Below are 15,150 nucleotides of genomic sequence, written 5' to 3'. Positions count from 1 at the left end.
TTTAGCCCAAGACTTGACTTTCTCGGTTCTTTGCTTTCATTTGTTATGTATTTTTTTCACTGAGAACACATATTGTATGTAGACACTGTTAGAGAAAACACAACTACTTTTTTTTTTTTTTTTAAATCTGAATTTTCTTCAAAAGATATCTCTGTTACCCAGTCATTTTTACTGCACTCCTGACATGCAGGGGTGATGTCTGCACAGAATGATGCACAGCCACCAGGCACTGTGGCATTCATAAGGCTGATTTTTAACCCTAGGCAAAACCTGGCTTTGAAATTCACATTAAGTGATGTTCAGTGGCTATTGGTAGTGGTTCCCATACCTCACAGAAGCCAGTAGTGTGATAGATTTCAATACACATTTCTCCTGACAGCCTCAGATTCTCACTTCAAAAAAAGGAAAATGTTTCAAAATCCTGAAATGACACGTGGTCCAGGAATGATCATTTACATCCTCCAAGAGCTTTCCTGTTGCAAAGTCATTACTGATCCCACTGACCTTTTCTCCTCATCTGGGTCAACCCACCAAGTGCTATGGCTCCAGAGACCATCACTGTTGCTTGAGTCTGCTTGTTTTCTTTTATTTATTTATCACACCCGCATTCATTTGTCACCTAAGACGCCCCACTTGCACAAGCAGCTGGCAGCAGCACTGTCCCTGTGCCAGGTTGGTAGCCAGTGGTTGGTGCCTATTTGCAGCTTTGGGAAGAGTGGGATCAGCAGGCGGGAAGGGAAGGGGTGCTGGGGAGGAACTGGGGCCCAGACACTGCTCCCTGGGGGCTGAGGAACCAGTGCCCACAGCCCAGCCCGGGCAGCCCACCCAGCTCCTCCTCACAGATTTGCCAGGCTTCTCTGGTCAGAGGTAACACAAATGCTCAGTTTCGTGGTAAAACAGGTCCCACTTTGTGTACATAAGTTTCTTCTGGAAAACAAGTTGCATTTGGTTTTAACGTCAGAAGCTCTGATTTTCAAAAATTTCTTAATACACCACTCCAGCCAGATACATTAAAAGTCTGCTTCCACTTACTAAAAGACAGATTTTCTGAAGTGCATGCACATATTTAAAAGTTCTCTTTAGAGGATAAGGTTTTGTGACATTAACATATGCAATTATACAACAAACCCCGATCCTTTTCACATAGGAACATCTGTTCTCCAAGCTCTGTTAACATAACCCCTTCTTGGTGTTCGCTGCTTCAAAGTAACAGTGTTCTTTACATCAAACAAAATAATATCTCACAAAAAAAAAAAAAAAAAAAAGGTGTCACCACTTGTTTATACCCTAAATCCATGTTTTCATCTTTTTCCATTTGGACAATGGCAAATTTCTAAGTTCAATAGCTCCTTTTATGTGGCAGGAGTCCCAAAGGCTTTACAAACTGTAGAAGGTGATAGTTCATAGAAACACTGAAATGGAACCAAATGCTGAAATGAATCTATTTCTCCCATGAATCAAAGTAGTTTCAAACAATGCAACAGAAAACAGTTATTTTGGCTGCTTGAAGACCTTAATTAGACAATAGTTTTCAAGAGCTGTTTTTGAAAATCTGACCTGCTTTCTCTTGTGCACAGCAAACGGGACCGATCAGCGCTACTCTGGTGATGACCCGGCCCGTGAAAGGGCCCCGTACTATTCAGTTGGACTTGGAAATGATCACTGTTAACACCGTCATCAACTTCAGAGGAAGCTCTGTCATCCGGCTGCGGATATACGTATCACAGTACTCCTTCTAAACCTTGAGTTTGTGCCCTGGAAACACTAAAATAAAAGAGACGGTTCCTCCTCTGCAGAACTCCCTCCTCAGAAGCCAGTACGTATAGCAGCTCTAACCAAATCAGTATTTCCACAGACCCGGTGACCTATGCCTGTCTGAGGAGGGAGGCCTCTTCATGCACGGTCCCTACCAGGATGCATCCAGCTGAAGATGTATTGTCAGCAGATCCCATATGATTCTCTATGTGGTCATATATTTTAAGGACTCTTCTTTCCATTGTAAACACTTTTAGAGTATGAGTCTATGTTTGAAAGACTGTGAACCTTTGTAGCTCCAAGGCTGCTTAGCAAAAAGCACCAGAGAAACTGAGGAAAAAGCTGGCTTTTGCAATCTTGCCTTTTTTTTTTTTTTTTTCATTATAAATGGAAAGCAGACAAACAAGCAGAAACGGAAACAAAAAGCCTCCTATTGAAACAAAGGATCTCAGAAGTGCTAACTTACATTCCAAATTATCTCTGGAATTATCAGTCAGCACTTTGTCTCAATGAACCCTGCATTTGTCTTAGTTTCATCTATTTTTCTTTGATTCTATTTTATAGTTAAAATTTATTGTAAATTCATTCCAAAATACATGTTGTACTATGTAATCTACTTTCTAAAGAAGTGTCACATGTTTGGGTTCCTTCCTGTATTAAATCTTTCTATATAACAGAGTTCATAGAAATCTATCACTGGATGGTATGTTTCACAATATTTAGGATGTTATGCTTATTTACACCCAGGCTCTTTGACACAGGTCTCCACTGCCAGAATATTGTCCAGGGACTTTAGACCAAATAAGAATCAGAACTTTATTCTTTCTTGTTTTCCTGAGTGTGATAGTTGCAAACAGTTTGTAATGGTTATGAGGTAGTGATATTAATTCTGTAGTTAAGGCTGCAACTAATCTCCTGTTCAAAGACAACTCAGCTCAGACCCGTCCAAATTCCTTCAGAAAAAATTAATTGTTCTGTTCACGTGCAGTCTCTCTCCAACATTCCTAACCCTGGGGAAAATAAGCTGAAAAGGATGTGGACAGGTGTCATTGTTCACCTCTGCCATAAAGCAGACCCCACTATATCAGTACTCAGGCCTCAAACAATGGGATCCCATAGTTTCCATAGGCAATGTCTTCTCAGGTATAACTGCTGTAACCAACAGAAAGTTTTTCCTAAAGTCTAATCTGAATCTCCACTGTTGTAATTTAAATCCATTGCTTTTTAGCCTACTTCCAGTAGAAGTAGACGACAGTTTATCTTCCCCTTTGCAGCAGTCTTTAACATGTCTGAATACTGTTGTCATGTCTCCTCTCAGACTGTTCCTCTCTAGTCTAAACAAACCCAATTCTTTTGGTCTTTCCTCATACATCACATTTTCTGGACCTTTGATCATTCTTGTTGCTCTCATCTGGATTCTCTCCAGTTGGTTCACATCTTTCTTGAAGTGCAGTGCCCAAAACTGTGAAAAGTATTCCAGCTGAGGCCTCACAGTGCTAAGCTAAATCTATATATATGAGGAGTTTGAAAAAAAAATAATTGTATAGTTCGGAGGTATAATGCCTACCTTGTTGAAGCCACTGTCTCTTTGGTCTTTTATTTTAGTAGGGATGAGGGTTCATATGCCTTGTTCTTAAATTTCTCTGAAAAAAGCTCTTTTTCTTCTTCCCCTTGCTTTTTCCTTACTGCCTTATTTGCTCTCCAGCATGACAATGGCAGGAAAGATAACCTTTGCTTCATCTTTCTGGTGACTGGAACTGCTTAATGCTACTTGGGAAAAGGAGTTTTTGAAGACTATAATGCGAGTAGGCTGGAGCAGAATAGAAGCATTATGGGAGGTCTTCATTAAAATCGAGTATTAAATGGGAGAATACAGGCTTGGAAAGTTATCACAACACAGACTGCATGACACAATCAGAACACTGACTCTCTCGTTCCTAGTAAGCTTTGTTAGTCTGGAGTTGGCTTTCCCTAGCTTTAGTAGAGACTCTGTTCTTTTCACTTATACTCAGTTTGAAGGAAGCCCTGATGCAATGGCTCACAGCAGTGAAACACTGAGCTGAGTGTGCTTTAGCAGCTTCCATTTCTTAATGGTTTAAAGTTTTCCCCATGCTGCTACAATGTCCTGGGATCCTGTGGCTCAGAGCTCTGTACACAGGCCGTCCTTTATTGTAAAAACAAAAAAGCTAGAGCCTGACTCCAGTGTTTAGTGGGCCAAGCTGAGGGCAAGAAGCCAATAAGTTTTGTGAGTAGCTGACTTGGAGGAGATAAATATAGAGGAAATGTGCAGAGAAATATCAGAAACAAGAATGTGTTTCCTGAGTGTATCATGGCTGATCATGTACCTCAGTCTTGGAGGGGAAAATAGAGATGACCAGGAAGGAGGAATGCTAGTTTATAACCATGGGGCTTAAAAGTGCTCATGTGTCCCAGATAATGGAAGTGAGACGTGGGAAACAAGCAGTCTCTGGTGGCCCAGAGAGCAGACAAGGGACAGGCAGTGTCTTGCATTAAAGACATTAAATTCTTAACATGCTGAAAGTTTTCCCAGTGCTCAAAAGCCCCTTTTTCTCCCTTTTGTGCCCCTATGTTATGGCTTCTTCATGCCCAGTTGAAACGCCCTCTCTCTTCCTGCCATCACATCACCACCTGGAGAGGAAGCCCACCCTGTTAGACATCAGACAGTTTCTCACTTCTGGGCTGTTCTCCCATGGCCCCCACATACCAACCTGATTTAACCCTCATTTAGAAACATCAAAACCCAGAGGGATTTCATAACAAAACACTCAGTTAAGAAGAGTAAAGCTTGAATGCTTGGTTTTAGCAGGGTCCAGAAAATACTCATAAAACAATATTACACTTTCTATATAAACATTCTGCGCCTTAAATAAAAAGTGAAAAGTCTGGAAACAAAGGAATTCAGCCACTTCTCAACCGCCATAACATCTTTCATCACTCGCTATCACTCCAGCCAACTTTTACTTTGCCAAAATATATGCCAATCTCAAAATAATAAATTACTAGCAGTTTATAACATCTAAACTCTCCATTTCCTAGTCCGGGGTCTGTTTCCAATAGACCATCGCAAGCTTGTATAGTACAGCAATTCTCACCACATAAAAAAAAGGACTATGCATGTCAGATTTTTACAGCATGAAAGTGACTAATGCAAACTTGCAACTGCTGTATACATTCACATTCTCCTTTGAGGCCAGGCCTCCCTAAAAGCTGACAGTATTCGAGGTCTGCTCAGAGATGGATTCTTTAACCTATTGCAGAGGATTTTCTAACAACAAGAGTTTTACCATATGGTTAATAGATAGTATTCCAGCTGGCACCCGACAAGGGCACTGACCCTGGTCTGGGTACGTGTGCCTTCTCTCTGGCTCTGCTCTGACATGCTCCTCGGTACTTGCTCAGGGTGGCAGAGCTGTTCCCTGGCCGAGCTGGGGAGGGACAGCTCTTTGCCTCTCCTGCCTGTCTGTTTAAATGGAGGTCCTCAGGAAAAGACTGCCTCTCACTATGTGTTTGTACAGCACCTATTGCCAGTGCAATCACTGGAATAAAAGTAAACAAAATCAGATATGGCAGTAATCTTTAATACAGATCACAATGATTGGGAAGGAAAACCTAATCTGATACATGAACCAAGAGATTCATGCTAGTCAGGTTAGATGCCAGAGGGAGAAGAATGCCAAGAGATGAATGATCCGGTGCTGTAGAACCGAATGGGTCCTATCATCTGGCTTATTTGACTCTGAGATATTTTTAGGGGATTGACTTTTTTGGACACAGACAACAAAATGTTATTTTACCTAAGACTTTGCTGGGTTCCACAGAATGGCTTTGCAACTTGTGCTTCTCTGATAGCAATGACTTTGTTGAGAATAACTAAGCTGCTTTGAGTACCTGGTGACCCACCATCACTTGAGTGTAGTGTCCAGAATCATTCACACAGAGCTTTCTTCTTTTCAAGATGCGGGCCTGTACTCTTATTTACCTTTTTCTGGCTCAGCTTTTAGAAGGGTCAACTTTCATTGTCTCATAAACGTGCTACCAGCATCAGCATAACATACATATTCATTTTTCTGTCTAGAACAAGCAGAGCAATAGAATCAGTACAGTTTGTAGTCATTCAAGTTCTCCAGTCTGGCTTATTCACAGAATATGCTACTGAGTATCTTCCATAGCATGTAGCTGTATTAGAACACAATGGAAATTTCATAGCACAGACATGTTAAAAAACAAAAAAGGAATAAAAGTATGCCCTAATGTTATTCAAGCCTGACAGGCACTATTGTTAAAATAAATGTCTATCCTGGATGGACAAAACCCTCAGCTGGTGGTAATTTGCTTCTCTTTAATGGAAAGAGAAAAAGTATCCTTAGGATCTTCCCTGTCTGTGTGTAAAGCACTGTGCATGTATCAGTATCCACGGAGAATTCACAGAACCTAGAACTGGTTCTGGTAGTTGTGGCTCTTCATTTGGAAGTCAAAGAGTTGTAAGATAATACGGCACAAGCAAATTGTGTTTCCTCATCTGATATGAGTCCAGGCAAGTGATTTACACCCATCACATTTTGTTGTTTGAAGCCTTTGAAACTTCTGAATATTTCTGAACAGTTCAACCCTAAAGCAGGTTCTATGCATGAAGAGTGAGGCTGATGGTCACAACTAGACTTTCAGGGATTCTGCAGAAAGCCTGGCCAGAAAGGTGACCTGTGATGGAGGATCAGTGCCATAGGGAGTGTAATGGTCCAGAGGTGTTTGTGTGGGAATGTCTCTGACGCTGCAGCTGCTTCTTTCATCACTTGTTTCAGTGAAGAGTGCATCTGATGTTTGTAAGTGTGTATATCAGAGGTGGAAATCTCACTTACTCCAGTTCTTAGTTCAAACTTCTGAGATCCCTCTAGAGGTTTCCATTAGCCAAACTGTGTACTTCAACTAATATTGGTGAAGTCACACAAGGAAGAGTTTGGGTACAAGGCAGATACATTTTTACACCAGCAAGTGAATAATGATGCATTAACCTTGATGTAAGAGTAGAAGAATGTAGCTGGGTAGCAAAGGGATCTTTAGAAAACACTTCAACGACCAAAAATTCCAAAAATACTCAATCTCTTCCAATTGCCTCCTATATCCCAGAAGTCACTCATTCTCCCTTTTGAGTTTGTCCAGGACAAGTGATGTCATTATGGTCATGCACTGCAAGCACATGTTGAGTGAACTCCACTTCTCCTCTAGCACTGCATAACATTTTTTACTTTGCTTTTTGGAGATCGTAGGCTGTGTCTATTCTAGGCTCTGACTGACCTCAGCTGCTTTTCTCATAGCCAAGGCAGATCTGCTGCCAGGTTCCTCTGTACCCACCATCAGTACAACAAGCTCTTCATACATTTCACTGGAAGCGCAGGCAGTGCTGTTGGCCCATCTGCTGCTTTTGTACGCCTCTCCCGCTGCAATGTCAGTAGGCACACTTACAACAAAGTATTAGGTCTGAATGGCTGAAGAGACTGCCCAGCCTGCTGGCAGAGCTTGGCTTCACAAAGAGTATTAAAAAAAAAAACAACCACACCACCAGTTTTGAAGGCAATAGATCCTATTTCAGCTTCTGATTAATCACTTTTCTCCTGAAATTGTGTCTGTATCATGCTGGCTTGATAGTCTCAAGGCCCTTTAGGAAGCCTGATAAGGACATGCTTATGCAATACATCCTTAGGCTCTTCAAACCTTGGATGATGTTTTGCCAGTTTGCAAACAGAGTATTTGGCCCAGTCAGACAGAGTGCAATGTGATCACCACTATGCTGAAGTCAGTGATTGCTAACCACCTTACATCAGGTCTGGATTTAGCCCAGTTTTATTTTAAGTCTTGAATCTCAGTGTCAGTGGTATAAATGTAAACAGATATGTATTATTTTTACAGTAGAGCTGAAAGACTGTTTCCAGTAAATAAACAGTAGTATGATTGCAGTATCTCTTTCTCTGTGGGCACTATCTTTGGGTACTTTTAGACTTCCTGAGATGTCCTTTGACACTGCAAAATTTCCTCTGGTGTTTCAAGCCATTCATTGATGTGTTTCCATGAATGATTCCTCACTCCTGTTCTTCAAAGGCCAACCCAGGCACTTGACTCTACATATTGTTAAAACATCAAGCTACACGTAAGCCTTTGCAGAGTCACGGCTCATAATTCATTCATAGAAATTGTTCCTCTCTGTAACCTATAAGGGATTATGTTGACTTCCTTGAGATTCTGCCATGTACAGAGTAATGAATGTGCATGTGTTTTTCAAGACTGGGACCTTAGTCTGGAGATTGTTATCAGCAGCTTGCTGCAAATGCTCTGTATTCAACATGTGAAATCATAGCTACAAAGGTTAGTTTTGACAAAATCCTGAAAACATATGGTGTTTCCTGGCTGCCTACACATAATGCAAACATAATTCAAAAGTCCAGCACCAGAGTTCTCCAGTATTCATAAGAAAATCACTTTTTCATAAACATTTTGGTCAGTAAACTCATTTTGTAGATTATGTGAAATGCAAACAAAGAAGCAGAAGGCCTGCCAAGATTACACAGATTTGCTATTCAAATCAGTATCCCCAAGAAAACCTGAATCTAGTTTGTCATTTAAAAATATTTTTTTGGACTCTGACATCTGATGCTGTTCAGGTAGGAGAGGGGGACAGAAAAACTGGCTGCTTCCAAAACCACAGCAGGTGCTCCCCAGGCTCCTACAGCAATCAGAAACACCTGCGAACCCAAGTCTACACTCCAGGTCAGTGAGGAAGGTACAAAACTCAGAGACATGTCCTCAGCTGGAGGGGAGATACCTTCATTTCCTTCTTAATATTGTCAAGTGGATATTTACTTCATAATGTGTACAAAATTTCTCACTGTGTTTATACATACATGGAAAATTTTAAATGACAGGGCCAAGCTGTTGCCTACCGCATGCATGCTACCTGCAGCAAGCTCTACTGTATTCCTCTGCTATTCCCCAGAGCTGTGCTCACTTAGAACTACCCAGTCTGATTTGCTGTGAGTTACAATGGTGTATTTGGTTGAAACTAGTATAAAGTCATTCCCATAGATGAAAAAAGAGAATTACTGAGGGATAAAATTACAATTGAACCAGAAAGTTAATAGAAAAGAGCTTGCTCGTTAGTTAACCTTCAGTGCTTTGGTTATGATATTATTGCTATGGGCTAAAAAAAATCAACCAGAAACACAAAACAATTTACAGGAGATTATGTCCTTAGAAAGATAAGTGCCCATGTAGCCTATAAATAGCTCTGGAATGAAGACATCCCATGCAACATCAGGCAAAGGAAGAATTCACTTTTTGAACTCCAGCATCCATGTCTCTCACCAATGGGACTAAGCACACTTGATCCTTACCAGGATGCAGACACAATGGGTGGCTGATGGGTGGGCCAAGGAAAAGGCAGGCATGGCCAGAGGCAAGGGAAGGACAAACCGAGATAATGTAAAAGTACTAAGGAATGCTCTCAGTGCTCAGGATCTCTGAGGTAAGTCTCTCTCCTGCTGTATGAAGTGTTTTAGCTTTGCTTGGGCCTTTGGAAGACAGAAAAGTGCTAACAGTCACCTCAGTAAAAATAGGAGGGCAGCATTCATGTGTTTGAATGCAGCATCCGTTTTCAAAAAAATCACGCTGCCTGGCCAATCTGTCACCTAATGAGATGCACTGGACACCGGAAGCCTATAAGCACAATTTAAGGTATAGCACATATAGCACCACCTTATACCAACAGTTTCTCCTGCAACCTGTACATATGCAGGGAGAAGGACTCACTGCTCAGCTCAACAGATGCTCCATAGAACTTCTGCTTCTGCTTAAACAGTCACTTCTCTTAACTCTTACTTGCAGGCTGTCCAGTTTAGCAAGCATGTTGTATTTTGTAGTCTTCATTCTTTTTGGAAGAGGAATACTGTAATTTAAAATGGATGGTTTCAATGTCCCTTGTCCTGCCCCTTTAACCTATAACCATTACTTCACCTGTGGCAGAAAATGAGCTTTTAATTCTTGTATTTTTTTACACATTGTGAACAATTTACATTGAATACGCCAGTAGGGACTATTTTAAAGCTTTTTTAAAATAAAAAATTATATTGCTAACAAAAATTATAATTGAATTCTAGTCTATTTTGATCATTGCCTGGTTTAGTGGTGATCATATAGGATCATTGCAAGCATTCATGGCAGAATCATGTAACCCCTTTGCAAAGCAAGTTAAACAAGGATCAATGATACTGGTACATTTATTGGTCATAAACGCTAGTAAAATATATACAGTAGCAGAGAAAACTTCAAAGCAAAATACAATTAACTCTCAGGAGGCAAATTTTCTTTCACAGTTTTTATGTTGTAAACTTGCCCATACTTGGAGGTATATGTCTACATTTTATCTTCATTTCCTGATGGGTTTATGCATGATAAGGCTCAAATTAGCATTTTGTGTAATACTATTTTATCTGTATCAGGACCTGGACATATCTGAGGCATTTCTTTCCCCTGAAACTCCAATGAAGGTTAGAAGAGGTCATTGCTTCTGGCAGTAGGGTTGGTTCCCTTGCCCAGTTCCCCCAAGCACCAGCCATGCTTTACTCAGCATATGTTCAGAGGGTATATGGGAGGCTGTACAGACTGCATGCTGCAGCCTTGGAGGTGTTCCTGGAGAATCCCAGGAGATGAGCTCTCCTCCCAGCCTGACGCAGTACCAGTTGCACTGGGTCTTGAAGGCACAACATGGACCAGTGATGGCAGGGGTTTGTGCAGTCAGCATGAGTCTATGGGCAGAATTTGACTTAGCTCTGAGGAATAAACTTGTCTCCTTAATAAGTAGTGCTCATATAAGATAATTTAGACTGAACTGGTTTCATCATACATAAATCATTAACTAGTAGCTAGTTCTCACTCCCACCTGCACCTACATAGCTTGTGACTTTAGTACATGAAAGGCTTTTCCACCCACACCATACTCAATGACCCATGCCTAATGGGGTCTGGCTGTTTGTTGGTTGGGTTTGTGTTTTGCAGATGGAATGTTCTTATTTTAGCAAATCACAAGGGCAGCCAAGCCTGGCTCTGGTTTGCTTTGTGGGAAGTGAATGAACTTATGTCACACAGTTGTCCCCCCCGTTCTCATCACTCAAGTAACTCACTGCAGAAGGGAGGTAGGTAATATGCCATTCACTGAGTTTGTGACGATTTACAAGCCACTCAGAAAGCCGATAAAGATCTCTATAGCTGTTTTGAACTCAAAGGAACTGCTGCTGCTCATTTATAGTATCATGAGGACACGTCAGTTCCCTCCACTGCACCGCAAATGCATTAATTCACACAGTCAAGAAAAATTACACTGAAACGGACACACGCAAAGCCAAAGAGAGGCCAAGTGCAGGAATGCTGGGCTGCAAAATTTCAGGAGAAGCAAACAACTCTAGAACTGCTCAAAGAAAATGAGAAAGTAGGTCTTTGACCCATGATCAGACTTCGGGTTCTTCAGTCCCCACTGGGATGCCTTGGTCGAAGTGGCCTGACCCGTGAGGTCACTGAACGGCTGGGCTTTCCACTCAGTTTGGTGGAGAATGGACACTTTAGGAAATGAAGTTGCTCAGATTTAGCTGTTGGCATACAACTCAAGTAGCCTAATCTGAGGTTTCTAGACCTAAGGCACTGCACCCTTCTTCCTCTAGCTGCTTACAGTCTGCTTTTCAGGTTGTTCTTATTATACATTCTGTCATGTTTGTCTTAGATGGGGTTGCACATGGGACTGAATAGTGTGACCCCCTCGCCTTTTATTGCTCTTTTCACAATGCCAGACCAATCTGCTCTGACAGTATCCTCCCAGCCCCTCCCAGGGTCTCTCTGTTCAGCAAGAGCTCTGTGGATAAAGCAATGGTATCTCTGGAGCTGACTCACAGCTGTGGATGGAAGAAGGAGGTTGTACCTTCTCTTCTGTCAGTGTTGTCCAGCCAGCTTGTAAAGGACACTGTGCTGCTGGAGAGATGGGGTTTGGCTGGGCTGTAAAACTGATATCCTGCAGGGATTTAACCTCCCGCTGCACTTCCTTGAGGGTGAGCTATGAATCGTATTTCCTTTAGAAGTCTCACGGGCTGTATTCTGTGTACCAGAACTCCTGCCTTCTCCTCCCCTCTCTGTTTTTGGTGGCACCAATTACTCCTTGGGCCCGCAGGTGCTGCTGAATGCTGTTAAACTGTCCGCAGTGTCAGACTACACATAGCCACACTGGTGATGGAAAAAGTGAGCTCTACATGGTTTTTCCAGGAAGTCAGATGGCAGCTCCCCATCTCATGCAGCTGAACATTTTCTCACACCAGCAACTCATTAGAACAGCATGCGTGAACTCAGCTCTTTCACACCAAAGCGAAGGTTCATAATCTGTGCCACTGTTGGGAAGGACCATCCTGAATGGCAGCTGACTGCTGATCTTTAATGGCACTTCTGCATTTCCGTTTTTTCTTTTTAGCCTGTGCTAGTTCTCCTGTCCTGGGCTGTTGCGCAGTTCAGTCACCATACTGTTACAGAAAGATCACAAAGGCCCCCTAAAATCCAGTACTGAAACACAGCCTCCATCCACCTGCTAATGAAAATCCTCGTCAGTCATGGGATCACCACATCAGTTCAAGCGAGGGAGCAGCAAGAGCATTGGCTGAGAAATGTTTGGTTAGGTTTTCTAAGATCTTGAAGCACTAGTTCAATAAATCCTTGCTTGCTTGAATGAGTGCACCTTCCATCTCCCACCACATTTTTCATTATGTCACTTGGATCCAAATGCACATGGTTTTAATGTGAAGTTAATCCCTGAGCTGCAGTGAAATGATTAACCCTTCACCCTTGAATTCCTTGCTACCATATGATCTAGTTCTTATGGAGCTAGGAGTTAAAGCAATAGTGACAGCTGAAAATACTTGAGGCAAGTGGATATTTGCTCACCATGGAAGGCCAGCCTTATTCATACATATATAAACTTTTTGGCTTGGGGAGCACAGGTAAATAAACATGGCAAAGCTACTGTGTCCTGCAAATATTTGTACCTATAGTTATTACTGCTGACTCAGGATTCTTGAAAGTAATCTGGCAAGAAAATACTGTCGAGAATAAATATCCTGCAGTTTGTAGCTGTTAAACTTTCTGTTAAAACACAGGCTTGTGACACGTGCGCCATTCAGCGCAGGTGTACGATCAAGTTGTACCAAGATCGTAACCCACTTCAGTCTGTTCAGCAGAGCAATCTCTGAAGGCCTGTATGTTCTCTCCTCTCTGGATATTTATGTGTATAACCAAACATGAGTTAAATATGCATAATCCTTGACTTTGGGGTGAAAGTGCATCCTTATTCCTGCCCTAAAATCCCTAGTGATATTGGCAAGGTTTGTGACCACAGCACATTTACTTCCCAGTGATGCTGGGTGCACTGGTAAGGAGCAGCCAATGCTGCTGGCAGGTCTGCAAAGTGAAGGCCAGGAGGGTGGGCAGCTGGTAGGCTTTGCCTTATTTCATGTACCTTAAGAGTGCTGTATATTGGTGTGTTTGCCTGGGAACAGGGCCAAACACCCTGCAGCTGGATTAAAGTTTTAAAATTAGGGTAGAGTGGCCTGGTGACCTCTGTTTCTAGTTATGCTGTTTCTTAAATGGCTTTAACTACTGGCCTGTTTTTGCCTCCTTGCCTTTCCCTGAGGGATGTGCCCAAAGCTCCAGCTAGAAGTTCAGCATGTGCTCTCATTTTGAACCAAGCAATTGTAGATGGAAGAACAGCATTCCAGCTTCTGTGGGCGGCCGGTCACTGGCCTTTGTGGATGTTCTTCCCAGCTCCCTCATTTCCACGGGGCAGACAAGCTTTAGAGTGTTGTGATTTCTGGGATGGCTTTTTGTCCTTGCACCCTTTAAGCAAGGTAAATAAAGTTTGCTTTCACCTGAAAATAGAAGAAGAAGGAAAAGAAAAAAAAGTTTTACAACTGCAAACAAGAAATTATTTTTGTGCTTCACAAGTTGGGCCAGTTTCTTGACTCAGTCCCTTTCTGGAAGTCCCTATTTTGTGTTGTCCTTGCTCTGTGCGTGGGTGACACCTGGCTGGCCCCTGTGTCCCGGGGAGAGGAACATCTGTGCGCTTTGGGCAGGCCTGTGTCTTTTTTCAGGAGAGAGGCCAGCTCTGAGGCCCTGAGCAGACCCCAGAGAGATGATGGTGTGAAAACACAGGGCAGGGCAGCAGCACCTGGCCCTGAGGTCCCAAAAAATAGGAGGGAGGAAAGGGGCTGGACCGGCGTTTGGACATCTGTCCCTGGGTCGGCTGCCTGTTCTGCCCTTTGTTGAGCAGGCAGGTACCCAGGCCCCAAGGAGACTGGGAGGACCTGGAGAGCTGCTTCTCATCACCTCTTCCGCTTTGAAAAAAGCATTTCTGGGCAGTGTCACAGGCAAGTGGGACGGGAACAGTGTCTGGGGAGACACCCGAGGCGGTCCAGGAGGTGACACCACCCCAGCCTGGTAGGAGAGCACCTCCTGGGGAGACAGGGCTTCACAAACAGCCTGGGGAGCAACCCCCGGGTACTGGGAAAGGGCTGCTCCTGTGAGGTTTTCACTGACATGCGTAAGAGAAGGGAGAGAGGGATAAACTGTAGGAGTGACAGCCTCCAGCTCCCCAGCCTGGCTTCCCCCTCAGCTTCCCCAGCTACCGAGGCTCCCTGCCAATTCCCTCCTCACTCCCTTCATAGGGCAGGGTTGCAGCGAAAATACAGACATACATTTAAGCTATTGCCTGCATTTGAACCTCTCTTTCCGGCCCATTTCTAACTGCAGTGCTTAAACCCCACAGATTTTCACTGCTAGCTGGTCAAAGCTATCATTCCTTGATGTGCTTTTGAATCAGATGAACTAAAATAGTTCTGTGAGATCTATTATGTCTCTGACTTGTAAAATACAATGATTTCTTACTAGGTTACACTAATATTTCGTAATTCATTCTTAATATTATTCTTCAATAAAGTTCTGCGCAAACAATCCATCCCACAGGAGGAACTTCTGCCAGATCCCAGATGTCAAACACATTTGCTTCAAATACAGGAGTTCATGACCTTTTATGTTTGTTAACGTGACGCCATGGAAATTATTTATAATAAATAAGAGTATTTCAGAGTCAGGTGCTCCATGGGGCCTTTTTCAGTGATACAAGAGCCTCTCCTGAAACCGGTCTTTCCTGTTTTAGGTTTTTTTTCACCTAACAATGAAGGCTAGGGAACAATCTGAAACTGCTATTGAACTGAGTCCAGCTACCACACTGAAAGGTAGACAGGAACTCAATGATATCTCAGATTTCAAATCTTTCCTGGAATCACCAACAGATAAGGTTCT

General features: G+C 42.6%; 1 protein-coding gene across 1 annotated transcript in view; it reads left to right on the top strand.

Moving 5' to 3' along the window:
- Positions 1–2,395, top strand: part of FBLN5 (fibulin 5) — a 47,188-nt gene extending 44,793 nt beyond the window's left edge. The window contains exon 11 of the mRNA XM_074908555.1: positions 1,578–2,395. Within this exon, the coding sequence (XP_074764656.1) occupies positions 1,578–1,739 (162 nt within the window). The 3' untranslated portion in view covers positions 1,740–2,395. The remainder of the gene's footprint in view (positions 1–1,577) is intronic.
- Positions 2,396–15,150: the final 12,755 nt, after the last annotated feature.

The sequence above is a fragment of the Athene noctua genome, chromosome 6 (assembly GCF_965140245.1).
Source record: "Athene noctua chromosome 6, bAthNoc1.hap1.1, whole genome shotgun sequence".
In the NCBI taxonomy this organism is placed as follows: Eukaryota; Metazoa; Chordata; class Aves; order Strigiformes; family Strigidae; genus Athene; species Athene noctua.
This window is presented reverse-complemented; position numbering and strand designations above follow the sequence as displayed.